The sequence below is a fragment of the Labeo rohita genome, chromosome 14, assembly GCF_022985175.1.
Source record: "Labeo rohita strain BAU-BD-2019 chromosome 14, IGBB_LRoh.1.0, whole genome shotgun sequence".
Classification (NCBI taxonomy): domain Eukaryota; kingdom Metazoa; phylum Chordata; class Actinopteri; order Cypriniformes; family Cyprinidae; genus Labeo; species Labeo rohita.
The window spans coordinates 19733602-19751339 of record NC_066882.1 but is presented as its reverse complement, the minus strand read 5'-3'; the positions used below and the strand labels follow the sequence as shown (position 1 = coordinate 19751339).

At 35.5% G+C, this 17738-nt stretch overlaps 1 protein-coding gene across 2 annotated transcripts in view; it reads left to right on the top strand.

The window, feature by feature from the left end:
* Positions 1-17481, top strand: part of LOC127176007 (diacylglycerol kinase theta) — a 51583-nt gene extending 34102 nt beyond the window's left edge. The window contains exons 7-23 of one of the 2 annotated variants that reach the window (XM_051127409.1): positions 825-899; positions 980-1080; positions 1224-1438; positions 4435-4519; positions 4780-4834; positions 6425-6486; positions 6652-6802; positions 8475-8513; positions 10547-10662; positions 11024-11175; positions 11267-11415; positions 11499-11677; positions 12067-12167; positions 12245-12391; positions 12492-12603; positions 14599-14751; positions 15054-17481. In XM_051127409.1, the coding sequence (XP_050983366.1) occupies positions 825-899; positions 980-1080; positions 1224-1438; positions 4435-4519; positions 4780-4834; positions 6425-6486; positions 6652-6802; positions 8475-8513; positions 10547-10662; positions 11024-11175; positions 11267-11415; positions 11499-11677; positions 12067-12167; positions 12245-12391; positions 12492-12603; positions 14599-14751; positions 15054-15155 (1994 nt within the window). In that variant the 3' untranslated portion in view covers positions 15156-17481. Of the gene's footprint in view, positions 1-824; positions 900-979; positions 1081-1223; positions 1439-4434; positions 4520-4779; positions 4835-6424; positions 6487-6651; positions 6803-8474; positions 8514-10546; positions 10663-11020; positions 11176-11266; positions 11416-11498; positions 11678-12066; positions 12168-12244; positions 12392-12491; positions 12604-14598; positions 14752-15053 lie in introns of both variants that reach the window. The other variant, XM_051127408.1, reaches the window with a different exon arrangement.
* The last annotated feature ends 257 nt before the right edge of the window (positions 17482-17738 follow it).

The window sequence follows — 17738 nt, the reverse complement described above, 5'->3', positions numbered from 1 at the left end:
TTTCATCTGTTACCAGCCCTAGTTTAAAGCTTACACTTATATCCATCGCCACCTGTAAGCTCTTTCAGTAGCTGTGGTCATCATATTAGTATTTTATTTTCCGTAGTAAAAAATAGCATTGCTCAGTGTCAGTATTTCACAAGTGCAACCGTTCTACGTAATCAAAATAATGGCTTCCCCAAAATTGGGTTTTCTACTACATAGTTCAGTTAGAGACATAATTTATGTTATGTTAAGCTATACAAGTCTTAATACCCAGGGTTCCTAACATTTGAATAGTAAGGTATGTAATATATATAATATTTTTATATACACTACAAAAGTTGGCTTCCTTTTAGTGATGGAACTGCTGTTCTTGCATGGATAATATATGAAAATTACAGTGGTTATGTTGGCAATAACTTTGCATAGTTTATCAGTCTAGTCATATGATACACCAGTAATTGGTAGTTGGTCTGTGTTGTGTTTATATATAGTTGTTTTATATCCCATAACAGTGTCCTATAGATTTCCATTCGAAGTGCATTACTGAATGCTTGAATTTTACTTGTTTTTACAAACTGTGAGGCGTTGTAATTGTTGTAATTCCTCTGGTACTTGACAGCTTGTCACAGATGCATTGAACGTGTTTTGAACCCGGAACATAAGCACTATAATTCAGTTTTAATTACTGCTTTCTGCTATTAAATGTGTAAGCCTTGAAAATAAGATGGTTGGGAAACTGCACCTTTAATGCCCCTTAATTCATTGTTAAGAGTGTCATATTCATCTCTGAATATCAAATAACAAGATCACATGTCATAGAGAAGTGTGTTTTTTCCCAGATAACCTGGGTGATGTCGATACTCAGAGTCCAGTAACTTCAAAGGAAACTCAGTCCACGGGATCACCTGACACAGGTACAAATCTAAGAAATGATGTCATGAATAATGTTAATCACCCTCGCACCCAAATTAATCTTTATTCTTTTGGCCAACAGGTAAACAGACGCTGAAGGTTTTCGATGGCGACGACGCAGCTAAGCGGAATCAGTTTCGTTTGGTCTCAATCCCTCGAATAATCAAGAATGAGGAAGTAGTGGTAAGGTGTTTTTTACTTAATCAGGTTTCATCCAAGTTAAACTTTAACAATGCATTCCTTAAAATTATTATGAAGTTCATGCTTGAATAACACTCAAACATATTTGCCAGTGTTATGCTGATTTCTACTTCCTGTCCTGACAGGAAGCATCACTCAGAGCATTCTACATCCCAGATGAACCGCAAGATTACGAGCTACAGAGTTACAGCCAACAGGGACTGTTTACAGATGACATCATCAACCGTAACGGCACGCCGGACAACAAGTCCATATTTAAAGATACCGTTTCTGATTCCTGGGTGCTGAGATCAAAACCCAGAGAAACAGAAGTGGTGAAGATTTATTCCGGCCCACTCAAGTGAGCTCTGCTTCTGCTTTCAGTACATAATTTATTGTTTTGTTTTGTTTTGTGTTGTCCATCTGTCTGAAATACATAGATTCATATGGAATATGAAGGTGAAAGGGATAGTTTGGCCGAAAATTAAAATTCTGTCGTTAATGACTCACTCACGTCATTCCAAACCTGTAAAACCTGCGTCCAACACAGATTAAGATATTTTTGATGAAATCTGAGAGCTTTCTGACCCTGCATAGACACATTCAAGGCCCAGGAAGGTAGTTAGATGAGAAAAGAAGAAATTATTGGTAAAAGTAGGGCTGTACTCAACTAAAGATTTTCTGGTCGACTAGTAGTCATTCATTTTAAGCATTAGTCGACTATTAGTCACGCGTTTAATAATAAATAATTATATAATAATAATGAGCCTTTAATTGTCATAGCCTAATAGTGTTTAAGCGCAGCAGAAAAGCTTGTCACGGCACACTGGCAGAAAAACAGCAAAGAGACTGCATTAACATTTTAAGAATTTATTGATGAACTAGTGCTTTCTTTGTTTTCGGCTTAAGAGATGAAGTTGGCGACACTGACTCGTCATCTCTGCAGTAGTGATATGCCTGTATGCTAGTCACAATCCCAAAATTTTGACTTCGATACGATACCTGACTAAAATATCACGATACTACTACTGAACCGATACTACGAAAAAAATAGAACAGGAAAAGTAACTGAATAATAGATCCAAATGAAGATCATAGTTATTTTATCTATTAAAACAAAGCATTTCATCCCCCTTATAAATAAATAAATAAATAAATAAATAAAATAATAATAATCACATGCAAGTGCCACTGCTCAGGATTATGGTGAACAACTACCTTAAAGGATAAAGCCAAATCTTATTTCATAACAAAAATTTATATCATGACATAGTCATTTTTTGTTATTTTATCTTTGTTATTAATAATAAGAACCTAGATGCAAGTAACAAACTAAAGGACAACTACAATAAAACAAGACACAAATTAAATAATTTATTTTTTTCTAAATTCCATTTTAATTTTTCTAGACTATTTTAATGGTTACATAAAAATATCAAAAAGCATGTCTAATTAATTGAAATAATGAATCTTACAGAATTTAACAGCAATTTATTAAAAGTTGAACAAAAAATACATGTTTTTAAGGCCCTATGAAATATGTTTTATTATTTTTCTGAAATTCAGTTTTGTTTGTGAATCTCTGTTTTCCATTCATTTTCTGGGTTCTGTTTTAATCGTTTCATTACATTTTAATAATCCTAAGCATGTCTAATGAATTTATAAAGGATAATTAGATAGTAAGGAATGCATGGTAGTAGTACTATCATTACATTAAGTAATATATTAATATATTTCTGACTGTCAAGTTAAACCGAACTTTTATTTTGATGGGTTGCTGTGAAGACCTTTAGGATCTTCATTATATGACAATAGTTTTCCGCAAAAGAAACTGTAAAATGCTCATGAAGTGACTCTTAGAGCAATTCTAGAGATTATGTTCATGTACTCATATATTGAGGCGGCAGAGGCTGAAAACACCGCAAGTGTCACGCATATGTGTGTAGTAAACAAAACTGTGCGTCTGCGCCATTCACTAACACAGACACGCTGAAATAAGGCTCTTATTAAAATGCATTCTTAAAGTACCGGTACTAGTAAAATATGAAATCGTACCGTTTTTAAAAGCAGGGTATCGGATACTTTTTAAGTACCGGTATATCGTGCAGCACTATTGTATGCATGTTTCATATGCATTACATCATCTGAGAATATTTATTTTGTATTTGAACTGGTTCATTTAAAAGTAGACATTTCACTATATAGATATATTTTTCATGTCTGTAAGGCAAGTAAGTTATACACAGAGTTTAGAATTTTTGTGCACAAATTCACAGAGACTGAGACGGCAGAAAGCACATCCTGTTTGCTTTATTTTACAAAAGTGCAACGTTTGCTTTTTGGCAACTATTTTCTTTAGGGACATAAAGCAAACAACACACAATATTGTGTCTAAAATGTAACTCACAATATTCTTGCTTATTGAACTGCTGTGTAGAATCAATATTACATTTGCAATTGTGCTGATATTCAGTGAAAAATCTTGAATTGTGGGGCCATTCTAATGGTACTGCAGCTCGTACTTCAGGAATTTTGCACACCACTATTTAATAGTTACTTTTTATAGATAAGTAGAAAACAATACAAAAAATGTATTTTACATACTAAACAGTGTGCTAACACATTGTAAAAATGTGCTGTTCTTACATAAATAGGGGAGTTCATGATTACAGTTTGCTTATCTAAGGGTTTTATAGCACATCAGTCCTCTCGCTTCTCCAAACAAACCATAAATCATCTCCAGACATCGCAAAGAAAATGGACAATAGCTGTGTCTTGTACCACTCAGCAAGGGCAAGTGTATATGAAACCCATCAAAACACACATGGCTCGAGTGATGACAAGCTTGCTGTTGTGTGTCTGGTTTCCATGGAGACAAAGTGACACAGCATCCACGGTTTACCTTAGATGTTGTTGCCATGCCAGCAGGAAATGGATCACAAATGCTGATGGAACCTCGTCGCCTACAGAAACTCATGAGGAAACCTTTAGAGTTCATGAAAAGAATAGCAGTGCCACTCAAGTGCTTGATGTTTCCATTAGATCAGGCGTTTTTTGTTTTGTTAACGTGGGTCTGGAACTAATGAAGCATTTTGTGTTTTATTAACAGTTTTGAGTCAGGGAGGGATTGAGTCAGACTTTACACATGCTGCCAGTTAGCGCCACAATCAAACGTTAATGTTCTTATGCAATATTTGACCACAGTAAATCAAAACATTGTCTGAAGTTTCAGTGGCAGAGCAGTGCATGATTTATACAGTGCCAGACCGCTGGTGAATCATGGGATGGAACGTTTTTCAATGCTTAACATTTTCAAATGTTGGTGTAACGAGGAAAGTTCTTTCACGTGTGTTTCAGGGCTGAAGTCATCTCAGTTACTGCTGGGAAAAGCAGCACAGTAGACTCGATTATAAAGGAAGTGCACTCACGCATAGGAAAACAGGTAACTTGGAATTTAATTCTCAAAAACACAACTTTGAAAATTTGTATTTTGTACCGTTGTAAACTGTAAAATTTGTACCATTTTAAGCCACTAAATGAATTTTGCCTGCCACATAGCAATTATCTGCAGTACCGTTGTATCCTAGTAACTTTTGCACAGGCAAACGTCACAATATATTTTTCAGAAAATGCAAAACTAGGTATTTGTACTTTATGCACAATTTGTATGTTAATCCACATGGTTTCTGCAAATGTCCATAGAATGAAAACCCTGCTGACTACAACCTTGTAGAAGTTTTCATGAGCAGCAAACAAGGTAAGATCTATTACTTGGGTTGTATGTGTTTTATTATTTTTATTTTATATAAACACTACCAGCCAAAAGTTTTTGAACAGTGAGATTTTTAACGTTTTTGAAGAAGTCTCTTCTGCTCAGCAGCCTGCATTTATTTGATCCAACGTACAACAAAAACAGTAAAATTCTGAAAAATTCTTACTGTTTAAAAAAGCTGTTTTCTATTTGATTATATTTTAAAATGTAACGTATTTCTGTGATTTCATAGCATCGTTAGTCCAGTCATATGATCCTTCAGAGATCATTCTAATATTCTGATCTGCTGTTCAAACTATTACTACTGTTATTATTATGTTGAAAACGGAGTAGTTTCTTTCAGGTTTCTTTGATAAATATGGAAAGTTCAGAAGAACAGCATTTATCTGAAATAGAAATCTTTTGTTAACTTTTTTTCAAATTAAAGGATCCTTGCTAAGTAAGTGTTAATTTCTATCATTTGTTTTATATAAAAATATCTAAGTATATGGTAAGTAATAACTAATTGTGTAATGGTGCTGAAAGTTTAGCTTTTATCACAGGAATAAATTACATTATCAAATATTTTAAAATAGAAAACATTTTTAATATTTAATATTTTAAATAGTAAATATATGTATAATTTTACTGTACTTTGGATCAGATAAATGCAGGCTTGGTGAGCAGAAGAGACTTCTAACATTAAAAATTTTACTGTTTAAAAACTTTTGACTGGTAGTGTATATATCTATCAATATTTCAGTATATATATTTATTTTTATTTAGATTTTATAATTCACAACTACATATAGTAACCATGAATATGATTTGCCAGTTGCCGATATGTCATTTTTCCTAGTATTATTAAAAGGGCTATTGGATGCAAAATTCACTTTTACGTGATGTTTGCATATAAATGTGTCTTAGCAGTGTGTGGACACAACCACCCTACAGTGATAAAAATATGTGAACTCCTTTTTTAATCTCCAAAAAACCATAAACACTCTCAATTGTCAAGCTGTTTTGATTTTCTGAACAGTATGATGTCATATTGCTCAGGCCCCGGCCACAACCACTGACGGACTGTCCCGTATTTGCATATTTACACCATTTTCTTGGTGCTCGAGAAGCTGTAGCGACAATGTCTCGTAAGCAATGCAGGTGTTTGGTAGTTTGATGTAAATGTGAACATAAGATTCTTAATTTTCTCCTGACATCGAAGCTATTGAGGGCACAGTGGATTAGTTTTGTTTTTGATGATAATGCATCACCAAATACACACACACAAAAAAAGAGGGCTGAGCAGTAGCTCATTATCATTTAAAGGGACATGCACTGAAACAGTTCACTGTGAACAGAGCTGTTTTTAACAAGGTTTTACCTGACCATTGAGGAATTTCAACCAAAAGTATTTTGCAGACATTTCATGAAGACCCTAAAGAATCATAATTGTGGAAAATGGGCATCCAATGTCCCCTTTAAGAATCTGATTAATAGTAAAAGAATTCTTTGTGCAAACGATGCATAGAAAAGCTCAGAAAAATGGGAAAGGGTTTTAACGATATCCTGACCTTCCTTTTTTTTATCCATCTTCAGTGCAACGGCAAGTCCTTAGTGGTCAGGAGATTTTACTGGACAAACTGCAGGAGATACGAAAGGTATGTGAGGAGGGTCATAATGATTTTGCTTGGCATTTGGAAAACACTCAAGGTGATGAGCCCTGATAAGCACAGCACACTTGTCTTACAGTGAGAGTGCTTGTTACAAATAGATGAGAGCTTCTTGGTTGTCTCAAACTCTGATTCTGAGCTTGTGACTTTCAGACATCACTGCGACAGATGAATCAGACACGGTTTTACATCGAGGAAAGCAGGAATCGAGTGGCACAAGTCAATCTGCTTTTGGGAGGCTTTCCGACACAGCTTGAAAAAGAGGAATACACACGTTTGCTATCCGAACACCTCGAAGTCAAAAGTGAGTCTGTGTGTGCTCATATGATGTGTGAGCTCAAGATTTAAACAGCTCAGATCCTTTGGATTTTAGCTGTTCATCTCATTAGTCTCTTGGGATTTTATTCATCTTTCCATGAAATTGTCCTTCAACAATGCTGACCTATAAGCCTGAGATAAGGTTTCTTGTGTACTCATAAATATGCCTGTCTCCACTCTGTTGGGAGGGCTTAGAACGGATGATAACGTGACTGCTGGGCATTTATTCTGATTGGAGGGTTAAAGGTTCATCTTCAGAACACAAATTAAGATACAGTCGAGGTCAAAAGTTTACATACACCTTGCAGAATCTGCAAAATGGTAATTATTTTACCAAAATAAGAGGAATCATGCAAAATGCAAATGATTTTTTATTTAGTACTGACCTGAATAAGATATTTCACATAAAATATATTCCCATATAGTCCACAAGAGAAAATAATAGTTAAATTTATAAAAATTACTCTGTTCAAAAGTTTACATACACTTGATTCTTAATACTGTGTTGTTACAAGATTGATCCACAGCTGTTTTTTTTTTTTGTTGTTTAGTGATAGTTGTTCATGAGTCCCTTGAGTAGTTGTCCTGAACAGTTAAACTGCCCGCTGTTCTTCAGAAAAATCTTTCAGGTCCCACAAATTCTTTGGTTTTTCAGTTTTTTATTTTATGTATTTGAACCCTTTCCAACAATGACTGTATGATTTTGAGATCCATCTTTTCATACTGAGGACAACTGCCGGGGGGTGAAAACTTTTGAACAGAATAAAAATGTGCAAGTTTTTTCTTATTTTGCCTAAATATAATATTTTTTTCATTTAGTACTGCCCAGTAGAAGCTACAAAAGATACTTGTATGCTTCCCAGAAGACAAAATAGGTTCAATTTACCCTGATCTTTAAATTCGAAAAGGCTTTTAATGCATTGATAATGCATCATTTTTCCTTCTGGAGCATCTGTGAGCGTTTGAACTTCTGTAAAAGTTGCATATGAGTTGCCCTCAGTTGTCCTCAGTGTGAAAAGATGGATCTCAGAATCATACAATCATTGCTGGAAAAGGTTCAAATACAGAAAAATGCTGAAAAAAACAAATAATTTGTGGGACCTGCAGGATTTTTCTGAAGAACAGCAGGCAGTTGAACTGTTCAGGACAAACAAGGGACTCATGAACAACTATCACTTGCAAAAAAAAAAAACCACTCATTCAGCTAACAACACAGTATTAAGAATCAAGTGTATGTAAACTTTTGAACAGGGTCATTTTTTTGACAATTAAACTACTATTTTTTTTCTTGCGGGCTATATGTGAACATTAATGTGAAATATCTTATTCAGGTCAGTACTAAAAAAATGACATGCATTTTGTATGATCTTTCTTTGGTAAAATAATTAACATTTTGCAGATTCTGCAAGGTGTATGTAAACGTTTGACCTCAACTATATTTTTGATGAAATGCAAGACCTTTCTAACCCTGCATAGACAGCAATGCAACTGACACGTTTAAGGCCCAAAAAGGTAGTAAGGACATCGTTAAAATAGTCCATGTGACATCAGCGGTTCAACCTTAATGTGTCAGTATTCAACGCATGTTCACGAGTACCACAGTGCAAATTTTCATTTTACTGTCTGTATTGTTCTCTCTCTCTATCTTCCCCACCCAGGTCATTTGGTCAGCATCACTCACGCGTACTCTGAACAAGGTAAGAAAAACAGCATTCATAAATCACAGGGTTCTGTGGGAGAACAGCCTGTTTTCTTGTCACAGGAAATGCATCCCTCCTTTAGAGATGGCTTATAATGTCCATCTTTGTTCTGAGCACAACTGAACTGCATGACTTTATTTGATAACACTGAAGGTCGCTGGTGCGTACTGCAGAACAAACTGCCTGCTGTGTGCATGGGCCGCAGTCTGGCCTACTCTCAGTGCTCTCTAAATGAGAGCCCTTGTTCTGCACACAAACGCTCTGAACTGCTGGTTGTTCTCAATCATCCACCACATGCCCACTGGCTCACTTGCCTTGATGCTCTGAATGTTTTTTGTATATTGTTGTTGCAGCAGGGTGTTGGTTTGTGTGAAGGTCTTAAAATATATTGTGGTTAACACGCACACTTTGACACCTAGAGCTATTATTTTGGCTTCTCTGTATGATTTCCTGTCATTCGCTATTGTGCTATAATATTAAACAATGGAACATAGCATGTTAAGTTGCAAAATACACCTTTCTACTTGACAGATACATAAAAGTGCTTTGTTTTTGTAAATTTTGAGTGAATAATATGCTAAATAAATGTTTCAACAAGAAATGTTTAAATGAAGATTTACAAATTTCAACTGATTACAGTATACATGTAAAATATTAACAACCATATACACTACCGTTCAAAAGTTTGGGATCAGTAAGATTTTTAATGTTTTTTTTTATGTAGCCTCTTATGCTCATCAAGGCTGTAGAAAGAAAAATAACAGTAATATTGTGAAATATTATTGCAGTTTGTAATATTGGTTTCCTATTGTAATATATTTCAAAATATAATTTATTTCTGTGACACAGCACTGAATTTTCATCAGCCTTTTTCTCAATTCTTCAGTGTCACATGATCCTTCAGTAATCATTCTAATATACTGATTTATCAGTGTTGAAACGGTTGTGCTGCTAATATTTTTTTGGAGCCTGTGATCTTTTTTTCTTTGATTTAATAAAAAGTAAAAAAAAAAAAAAAGTTAAAGTAAAAGTTAATAAAACAGCAGTTATTCAAAATATTGAAGTCTTTACTATCACTTTTTATCCATTTAGTACAGTTTTGCTTAATAAAAAGTATTAATTTCTTTAAAAAAAAAAAGAAAAAAATGACTGAACCCAAATATATTGTAACATAAAATTTCTATTTTAAATAAATTGTTCTTTTGAAATTTATTTATCAAAGATTTCTGAAAAAGTATCACAAGTCTCAAAAAATATTAAGCAGCACAACTGTTTCCAACATTGATTATAATTCAGCATCTTAGGATGATTTTTAAAATATGTGAATATCAAAAGTATATTAAAATAGAAAACTGTTATTGCAGGTTAAAGATTAATTTCTTTTGTTTTTGATTTTGTTTTTGTTTAGATTAATTTTTATTTAATTTCTGATATATGTGAGTGTGTGTGTGTATGTGTGTGTGTAATGTATACTTTAGAAATATAACATTTAAATCTTTATGATAAAATATAAATTATTAATATATATTATTTAGATTTGATCAGAAATATTTGAATATTAAAATATTATATATAAAATAGCTAATTTTACTAATATAAAATACAAATGATACTAATTGAATTGGTAACCTATTATAAATTGTTATATATATATATATATATTAGTAAAATAGATAGTTATACTAATATAAAAAAAATGTTATTATTAATGGGAAGCTCAAAAGCACTGCTTTTAAAATATTTTGTGTGACATTTTGTAACTTTATTGTTACTTTTGGTAAATTTAATGCATCTTTGCTGATACAAAATATTAATTACTTTCTTTCATAAAAAAAATTGCACTGATCCCCAACTTACAGTAGCAATATATAGAAGCTTGCATTGGGATTTTTGTTTCCTTGTTTTATTCCATCCTATCATGACAGGTGGTAAAAATAATAATGTGCTCAGAGCTAAAAATAATTGTATCCCAGGTGTAAGCAGGTGTTAGTGACAGTGTTTGTATAATTGAGCTGCTGTGCTGTTTTCAGGTGCTGTGGTTCTGCAGATCAGCTGTTTCTCAGAGGCAGAGAGGATTTACATGCTGGCCAAAGACATCAGCATCAGCGGCAAACAGCTCTACTCACTTGTCATACCTGAGATCATGGTACGCCATCTTTTTGCAAAGCCATACTGTACATGTGACACTCTATGGTTGCAAAATACTTATTTAATATGCTGAAAAAAGAACATCCTGTCATCATTTACTCACTCTTATGTCATTCCAAACCTGTACAAATTTCTTCTGCAAAAATATATTTTTTATGAACTTTAAGTGTCCATATATTGGATATAAAAGCAGTGGGACCAATAGCTCATTCAAAATAATCACCTGTATTGACTTGCCATTTATTGCAGCCATACAGCTCATAATGTTGGTCCAATCTTTAGATGGTCCTGCCCTCTAGTGGACAATAGACAGTCATTTCACCAACAAATGTAACCTATGCTATTTTCTTTCCCAGCAGCAAAGCAACCTGGCCAAAGGAAGCTGCCCCCTACTAGTCTTTGTCAACCCTAAAAGTGGTGGACTAAAGGGCAGGGAGATCTTATACAGCTTCCGTAAACTTCTAAACCCTCATCAAGTGTTTGAGCTGACCAGCGGAGGACCACTTGCTGGGTTAGACCAAATTTCCTATTAAATGATGGCAGATGTAATGAATAAATATTGCCATTCCCTTCTCACATAAAGAAGCTTGTGTATTGTACAGGCTGCACACGTTTAAAGACGTCCCTCACTTTCGTATCCTGGTGTGTGGAGGAGACGGCACTGTGGGATGGGTGCTGGGGGTTCTAGAGTCCATCCGGCACAAAATTGCATGTCCTGAGCCAGCAATCAGCATTATACCACTGGGCACAGGTAAGTCATGCTGGGAATGTTACTAATTTAATTCCAGTTTCCTGTCTGCGTTAGCATCCATTGTTATGCTGCACGTTTGTCAGGAAACGATCTGGCTCGGGTGTTGCGATGGGGGACGGGCTATAGCGGCGAGGACCCCTACAACATCCTGCTGTCTGTGGACGAGGCAGAGGAAGTGCAAATGGACCGCTGGACAATTCTTCTGGACGCACAGGAAATGACAGAGGATGGCAAAGAGAATGGCTTCCTAGAGCCACCCAAGGTACATAATCGGTCCCAAATTACAATAAATATGATTTCTACAATAGTATTGGTATTTCTTTTTATTAAAATAAAATATATTATTTAATCTAATTCTTGGACCTCAGAACTAGGCAGTCGCTAAGCCTAAACCTAAACCTGTTTTAGTAATTAGGTATGATTTATAGCATATTTTAGCACCTAGCTATTCATTATTAGCATGTAGCTAGCTTGAGTAGCATGTTGGTAGTTCTGTTTGCTAGCATGAGTCAAATGAGCCAATTCCTTTGTCTGTACGATGTTCTGATCCAGAGATATAGGTCTTGCTTAGGAATTTGCCACTGCACACATTTTGCAGGGCATTAACGTGAAAAATCGATCATAATAGGGTTGTATATGTCTGTGTTTTAGATTGTGCACATGAATAATTATTTTGGGCTGGGAATTGATGCTGAGCTGAGTCTGGACTTTCATCATGCACGTGAGGAGGACCCGGACAAGTTTAATAGCAGGTGAGAGTTATTTCACCTTTGAAGGGTGGCCGTGTGGCTCTGTTGGACTGTGCATTTTAATTTCATTGTTTTTGCAGGTTCCACAATAAAGGTGTGTACGTAAAGGTGGGCCTGCAGAAGTTGAGTCACACACGAAACCTTCATAAAGACATCAGACTGCAAGTGGACAGACAGGAGGTGGAACTTCCCAGTATAGAGGGACTGATATTCCTCAACATTCCCAGGTAAACACACATCAGGCTTACACAAATACACTTCCGTTGTGACACTTCCACACATCCTGAGTTTGTTGCTGACGATTAAAGCTGCTGTATGTGTGTCCAGCTGGGGTTCTGGTGCTGACCTGTGGGGCTCAGACAGCGACTCGCGGTTTGGGCGGCCAAGGATAGATGACGGGATGCTGGAGGTTGTGGGAGTTACCGGTGTGGTGCACATGGTGGGTTCTGATGCCTTTTTCCATCTTTCATTTGTATATCTTAATTCTGTTAAATCTTAATTTACTACTCACCCTCATGTCATTACAAACCTGTATGACCTTCGTTCATCTTCAAAAGACAAATTAAGATATTTTTGATGAAATCTGAGAGCTTTCTGACCCTGCATAGACAGCAGTAAGGACATTGTTGAAATAGTCCATGTGATATCCACAAACAAACAAAAAAAACAACTTCATTTAACAATTTCTTGTCTTCCGTGTCAGCCTGGTACTCTTGTGTTTCTCTCATGGATGCGCATCGAAGGCTGACTCAGAAGAGAAGAAATTGTTGAATGAAGTCATTATTTTTGTTTTATTTGCCCACAAAAAGTATTCTTGTAGCTTCATAACATTACAGTTGAACCACTGATGTCACATGGACTATTTTATCGATGTCCTTACTACTTTTCTGGGCCTTGATTGTGTCAGTTGTGTTGCTGTATATGCAGGGTCAGAAAGCTCTTGGATTTCATCAAAAATATCTCAATTTGTATTCTGAAGATGAACGAAAGTCTTAAAGGTTTGGAACGACATGAGAGTGAGTAATTTTCATTTTTGGGTGAGCCATCCCTTTAAAGGAGAAGTCCACTTCCAAAACAAAGATTTGTTTTGTCATCCAAGATGTTCATGTCTTTCTTTCTTCAGTTGTAAAGAAATTATGTTTTTTGAGGTAAACATTTCAGCATTTTTCTCCATATAATGGACTGCTATGGTGCCCCGAGTTTGAACTTCCAAAATGCAGTTTAAATACGGCTTCAAACGATCCCACATGCGGTTATAAACAATCCCAGCTGAGAAAGAAGGATCTTATCTAGCAAAACAATCGGTTATTTTAATAAAAATAATACAATTTATATACTTTTTAATGCCAAACGCTCGTCTTGTCTTACTCTGTCATGAACCGGAAAAAAACAGTCCAGGCAGTTAGGGTACGTCGAAAAACTCCCATCTCGTGTTCTCCCTCAACTTCGAAATCATCCTATATCGCTGTTTTACCTTTTTTGTTGAGGGTGTTTGACCAGCTTTGCATGTTCACTTTGCAAAGACTGTGTCGGTACTTCTGCAGCGATGTAGGATGATTTCGAAATGATTTTTGAAGTTAAGGGAGAAAATATGATTTGAGTTTTTCAGCATACCCCAACTGTCTTATACACAGAGTTCAGGGAGAGAAAGGCAAGATGAGTGTTTGAGATTAAAAAGTATTCAAATTGTATTTTTAAAATGAAAATAACCAATCGTTTCGCTAGATAAGACCCTTCTTCCTCAGATGGGATCGTTTACAACCGCATTTGGGATCGTTTGAAGCCGCATTTAAAAAGCTTTTTGGAAGTTCAAAATAGAGGCACCATATCAGTCCATTATATGGAGAAAAATCCTGAAATGTTTTCCTCAAAAAACATAATTTCTTTACGACTGAAGAAAAAAAGACATGAACATCTTGGTTGACAAGGGGGTGAGTACATTATATGTGTATCTTTGTTTTGGAAGTGGACTTCTCCTTTAAGAACCATTTTAGAAGTTGGGGTTGGCAAGGTTTTTTTTTTTCATGTTTATGGAAGAATTCTCTTATGCTCAACATAGTTTATAATAACTGCTTTTTATTGTAATATAATTTTAAAATCTAATTTATTCCAGTAATGGCAAAGCTGAATTTTAAACATCATTACTCTAGTCTTCAGTGTCATATGATCTTTCAAAAATCATTTAAATATGCTAATTTGGTGCATTATAAGTATCTTTACTGTTACATTTGATCAATTTAATGTGTAAATGCTGAATAAAAGTATTGCCCAAAACAGTTTGCCAAAAAGTTTGTTTTATACAAATTGTTTACTGTATATTGTTTATTAAACAGAATTTGAATTGCATATTCTTTAATTCATGGTGTATATTTGATTTGTGTTGCATATTCTGTTTTACTTAATGATTTATTTTGTTAATTGTTCATTTTTTTAGGGTCAGGTTCAGAGTGGGCTGCGTTCTGGGATTCGTATCGCTCAAGGCAGCTACATTCGCATCACTGTGAACAAACCCATTCCAGTGCAGGTGGATGGAGAACCCTGGATACAATCACCTGGACAGATCATCATCTCAGCTGCGGGACCAAAGGTGATTATAAATACTTTAAACTCGTTCATACCCCCTGTTTGCCTGGTTGGTTCAGTTTTTAGCTTAGGAAATCTCACTAATTAAGCCTTATTAATATTCATGAGACAGGTCTTCCCCACAGCTTGCTTTGTAATGCACATCGTGGCCTTTTGTCCTTTCACAATTAATTGCAAAAATGTTTGGCAGATGTTCCAGAATTGTTAATGGAACCAAAAGTCATTCCATTCCAGAATTTCACTTTCTCACATCAGTTCTAATATAAAGTTCTGTGTATTTTAAAAAGCCTTTGTTTTCTACTCTAGGTGTGCATGCTGAGAAAGTCCAAAGCCAAGCAGAAGAAACAGTCAGGCAGTTTGAAGGAAAGCCGTTCTGACAGTCCAGCTCCCAGCGATGGTGGGCAGTGACAAACCGCACAAACACTTCATTGACAGCCCTTTACTGTCGCCTTGACAACTTTTCTTTTAGTCTGTCCTCTGTTCTTTGGGTATCAACATTACTTTAATGACTTTAGCTGAAGTACAATGTGTTACACAGACATCTCTATCATCTCATAGTCTGTAGTGTTCAAACGCTCCGTCTGACGATAGCACTGCAGTGTGTTTCTCAGGACTTTAGCTGCCCTCGGCCGGGTTTCCGGCCTGTTTTTGCCTTAGATCCGTGCTGGTTTAGAGATTTTCGTTGGTTTTATTTCGATTCCCAAACCGGATCATCTTTTCAAAGGGAATATTGTCCTAAAGTAGTCCATCACTGAAATGCTAAGGCACATATTAATAATCAACCAGTATTTAATCACATTGCGCTCATCACAAATGCCAAAAAATGCTGTCGCCAAGTTAAGATGCTCTCGTGTTTCACAAATGATGGTGGCCTTTTTGGTTTAAGGTACATACTGTGACTCACCTGGTCACCTTTTTTGTCTTTCCAGTGATTATTGTTAATGTCTTACTTGAGGTTTATTTGCAATAGCAGCCCCCTAGTAGCTTTCTACAAGTATCTAAACCAAAATAATGCAGTATAGATGTACAAACAACTCTAGTTCTTCTCCATTAAGAGCACATTTGATTGTATAAGTGGATTGAGGAGAGATAATCATCTTTGTATATCAAAACAAAATTTTGTAGCTCTGTCAGCTGTGAGACCGGAGGCGCAATCATGCGCCTTGCCAAAACGTGAGGAACAATCTGGCGTCGTCACAGCCGTTTCGTAAAAGGAGGATGAATATCAATAGCTTTTTGAACAAGTGTGGTACCGAAAAATACTGTGAAATGCTTGAGTTGTGGATTTTGATGAATGTTTGTAAATTCCCTGCGACGTTTGTGGACATGCGCACCATTTTTGGTGTTAATAGTAATATAATGACGTATGATACTTGATAAAACATTCCATGCAAGATCACGTAGCATATGCGGTATTTAACATGGTGCCAGTTAGTGTGACTGGTCATATGAACCTTTAATTCAAACATAGCTTTATCATGTTCTAGTGAAAGCATTGATTTGTAAGTAAACAAATATGTTACTGTTATCTGACATAGTCGTGTAAAGCTACTCGTCTTGACGTAAAGCTAAAACTAGAGGCGAGCGCAGTGCTGTAATATATTGGCTAGTGTATATGTGGTTTGTGTACAGTGACTGGTCAGCCCTGGATTCATGATTCTGAGGCTGGTCTTAGATTTTGTATGTGTGATCTGTTGGACACTCCGCTCCCCATTAGGCTTGTATTATTGGAAGGCTGTTGCCCTGTAAACGTGCTGGATGCGGGGCTCAGCCTCGGCCACCTACGGGACGACTGTCTGACCTCATCTACCTCGCCAAGATCTTCCAAAGACTTGCGCCTTCTTTTCATCCTGCACTTCATGGATTGTGTCTGGGAATATTCGGAATAGACCTTAGTCGGGTTAGACGCCATATTATCCATCTTTTTTTGTCCTGTAAGAGCGGGCACAGCCATTTGTACATTTTATGGGTCTGGCTTCCGCTCTCCTTTGCGTCCAGCTATTTTTAGCTGTTCAAAACGGCTTGTTTTGCTGCTTGATATTGCAAATTGGTGTGTCTTAACATTATTTTAATGTATTATCTTAATTATGAGCACACTGGTTTGCAGTGCAAACAGTTTTAGAGCTGCTAGAGCTGCACGATTAATCGTTAAATAATCGCAATCTCGATTATTTTTAAATGACAATTTGTCTGTGCCTGTTAAACCTCTGATAAAGTCATTCCAGAACATTCAAATATGTGCTCATGCTGCCGCTGACACAGAAGGAGCAGTTACCTGTTTAGGTATGAAACCACTTTACAAACAGACTTTTCAACCATTTGTGGTTCGGATATTATGACAGCATTTTAGTGCCACGTTAAAAATGTAAAAAAAAAAATCTAAGATTGCGAGAATAAAGTCGAAATATTGTGAGAATACAGTTGAAACATTTTGACAATAAAGTTAAAATATTTGGACAAAGTCGAAATATTGCGAGAATAAAGTCGAAATATTGCGAGAATATAAAGTTGAAATATTTTGACACAGTTAAAATTTTTTGACAAAGTCGAAGTATTGCGACAATAAAGTCAAAATATTTCGACAATAAAGTCGAAATTACGAGAATAGTCCAAAAATTCAGAGAATAAACTCGAAATGTTTCAAGAATTAATTCATAGCAATTACAAGATTATAATAGTTATAATATTTTGATAGTATATTGTAGCCTATTGTGCATGCAAATGGCCCTTGAAGTCGAAATTACGAGAATAGTCAAAAAATTCTGAGAGAAAAAAATATTTTAAAGTCGAAATGTTTCGAGAATTCATTCATAGCAATTACGAGATTATAATAGTAATAATATTTTGAGAGTATATTCTAGCCTATTGTGCATAAAGTCGAAATTACGAGAATAGTCAAAAAAATTCTGAGGAAAAAAAAAATAAAGTCGAAATGTTTTGAGAATTCAATCGTAGCAATTACGAGATTACAATAGTTATAATATTTTGAGA